This window comes from Adiantum capillus-veneris, chromosome 10 (assembly GCF_014529385.1).
Source record: "Adiantum capillus-veneris isolate H3 chromosome 10, ASM1452938v2, whole genome shotgun sequence".
Lineage (NCBI taxonomy): Eukaryota > Viridiplantae > Streptophyta > Polypodiopsida > Polypodiales > Pteridaceae > Adiantum > Adiantum capillus-veneris.
In genome coordinates, this window is record NC_140940.1 from 142,496,061 (window position 1) to 142,497,938 (window position 1,878).

General features: G+C 43.8%; 1 protein-coding gene across 1 annotated transcript; it reads left to right on the plus strand.

The window, feature by feature from the left end:
- The first annotated feature begins 200 nt into the window (after window positions 1-200).
- LOC147449764 (uncharacterized) lies at window positions 201-668 on the plus strand. Its single transcript, XM_086521627.1, has one exon. The coding sequence runs from the start codon at window positions 201-203 to the stop codon at window positions 666-668; it is 468 nt and encodes a 155-aa protein (XP_086377753.1).
- Window positions 669-1,878: the final 1,210 nt, after the last annotated feature.

Here is a 1,878-nt window from a genome sequence, read left to right on the forward strand (position 1 = left end):
TTTGTTTTGGTGTTGGATCTTGTGATTTGTCATTAGAGATCTTTGTCTTCTTGATCCATATCTGTTTTTGGCCAATCTGGCTTTTCGGTATCCAGATTTGTCGAGCTTTCTGGCTTTGACTTGTTGTCCTGCTCTTTTGACCTATCATGGTTGTTGCTGAAGGGGTTGGTGATAGTGATGGCCTGAGTTGATGATAGGGGATGTCTCAAGTCCTCGACCTGGCAGAAAACAATTTATCAGGTAACATTCCTTTCTTTTTAGGCTCATTTGGCTCATTAAGAGTGCTAAATTTGACTGGGAACCACTTCACGGGTGGGATACCCTCATCTCTGGGGAAGCTCTTGGCCTTGCAAGTTCTGGATTTGAGAGGGCAAAAGCTTTCTGGGCCCATTCCGGTCGAGCTTGCCGGTTTGCCGAACTTGCAAGTTCTTGCTCTTGCTGGTAACTCTCTCACAGGTTCTGTCCCTTCAGTTCTTAGCAGCCTTTCTACAGCCCAGGTTTTTGATTTCCAGAGCAACAAACTGACTGGCACCATTCCCTCTAGCTTGGGTATGCTACAAAAGCTGATGGTTCTCTCCTTATCAGACAACCACTTGTATGGCAGCATTCCCTCAGATATTGGTAATTGCTCCCACTTAATGGTTTTTGAGGCCAGAACAATGGGCTAAATGGATTGATACCAACAGAGACGGGCATGTTGGTGAAGCTACAGAAGTTGGACATAGACATGAACAACCTTGTAGGTTATATACCCCCACAATTATTCAATTGTACAGCCTTGTTAAAATTGGACCTTGATTACAACCACCTGACAGGGCACACACGCTCACAATGGGAGGCCATCACCTTGCAAGCGAAGCGATGCATGACTTGTGGTCGTGCTTGTGATGGCCATAGCAATCTAGGGATGGGCCAAGATGCATGACTGCTATTTGCGCCGCATAAAAATGCCAGACTAAGCTCATTAGGATCAAGTTGGGCTGGCACTCGAAACGGATGAGGATGGCGGCATGATGCATGAAGATGTATGCGCTTGCCACCCCTTATTTGAAATTGGAATCTCTAAACAAATCAATGGTTTTTATTTTTTGAATCCATTAGGAATACATATCAATTAGGTGCTACTAGCTGCAAGATAATTGAAAAATCTCCAGAATCTTCGAAAATGCTCTCTCAGGTGAGTACGTAGGTCCTTGGAGATGTCCTGGTGGTGTTACGCAAAAGAGAATGAAAGAAAAGGTGGAGACTGATGGTAGGTGTCGGGGAGGATAATACGTCACCATGGAGCATAGGGCGAGCAGTGAGGCTAGGCACGACAAGCTCAGAGAGCCGGGTAGGGATGGCGCAGGACGAACGTTTTTTTTTAATAACAAACAAAGCGCCTTCATAGTGTAGGCGCTTCGATGCAGCGGTTAGCCAATATGATTTGTTTACGAGAATTCCAGAGTTCGATTCGCATGCTAGTTTTGCTTGGAAGGTGCGCTGTAAAGGTGAGGCAAAGAACTATTATATAACTGGTTTTAGGAAAGGGGACATAGGTCAGGTACAATATAATGGTTAAGATAATCATATGAGCATGTTTAGCTCTCCTCAGGTTACAAATTCTATAGTCTCAATTTGTCACATGGTCATATGGCTTGATCGGGTGTGTCATCTTGAGCTATCGATTTTTACCTTCAGTTCTTCTACCTATGCATATGGCTTGACAGGGTCTCTTGAGCTATCCATTCTTACCAAATGTGTAGTTGTGCCTCTTTTTACGATAAAAAGCGTTAAAATTTTTAAGACTGTTAGTTTTTTTCCCATGTAGTTACAAATTCTATAGTCTCAATTTGTCACATGGTCATATGGCTTGACCGGGTGTGCCATCTTGAGCTA

Excerpts from the sequence above, each read along its gene's own strand:
- LOC147449764 (XM_086521627.1), top strand. The coding sequence starts at position 201 with ATGTCTCAAGTCCTCGACCTGGCAGAAAACAATTTATCAGGTAACATT.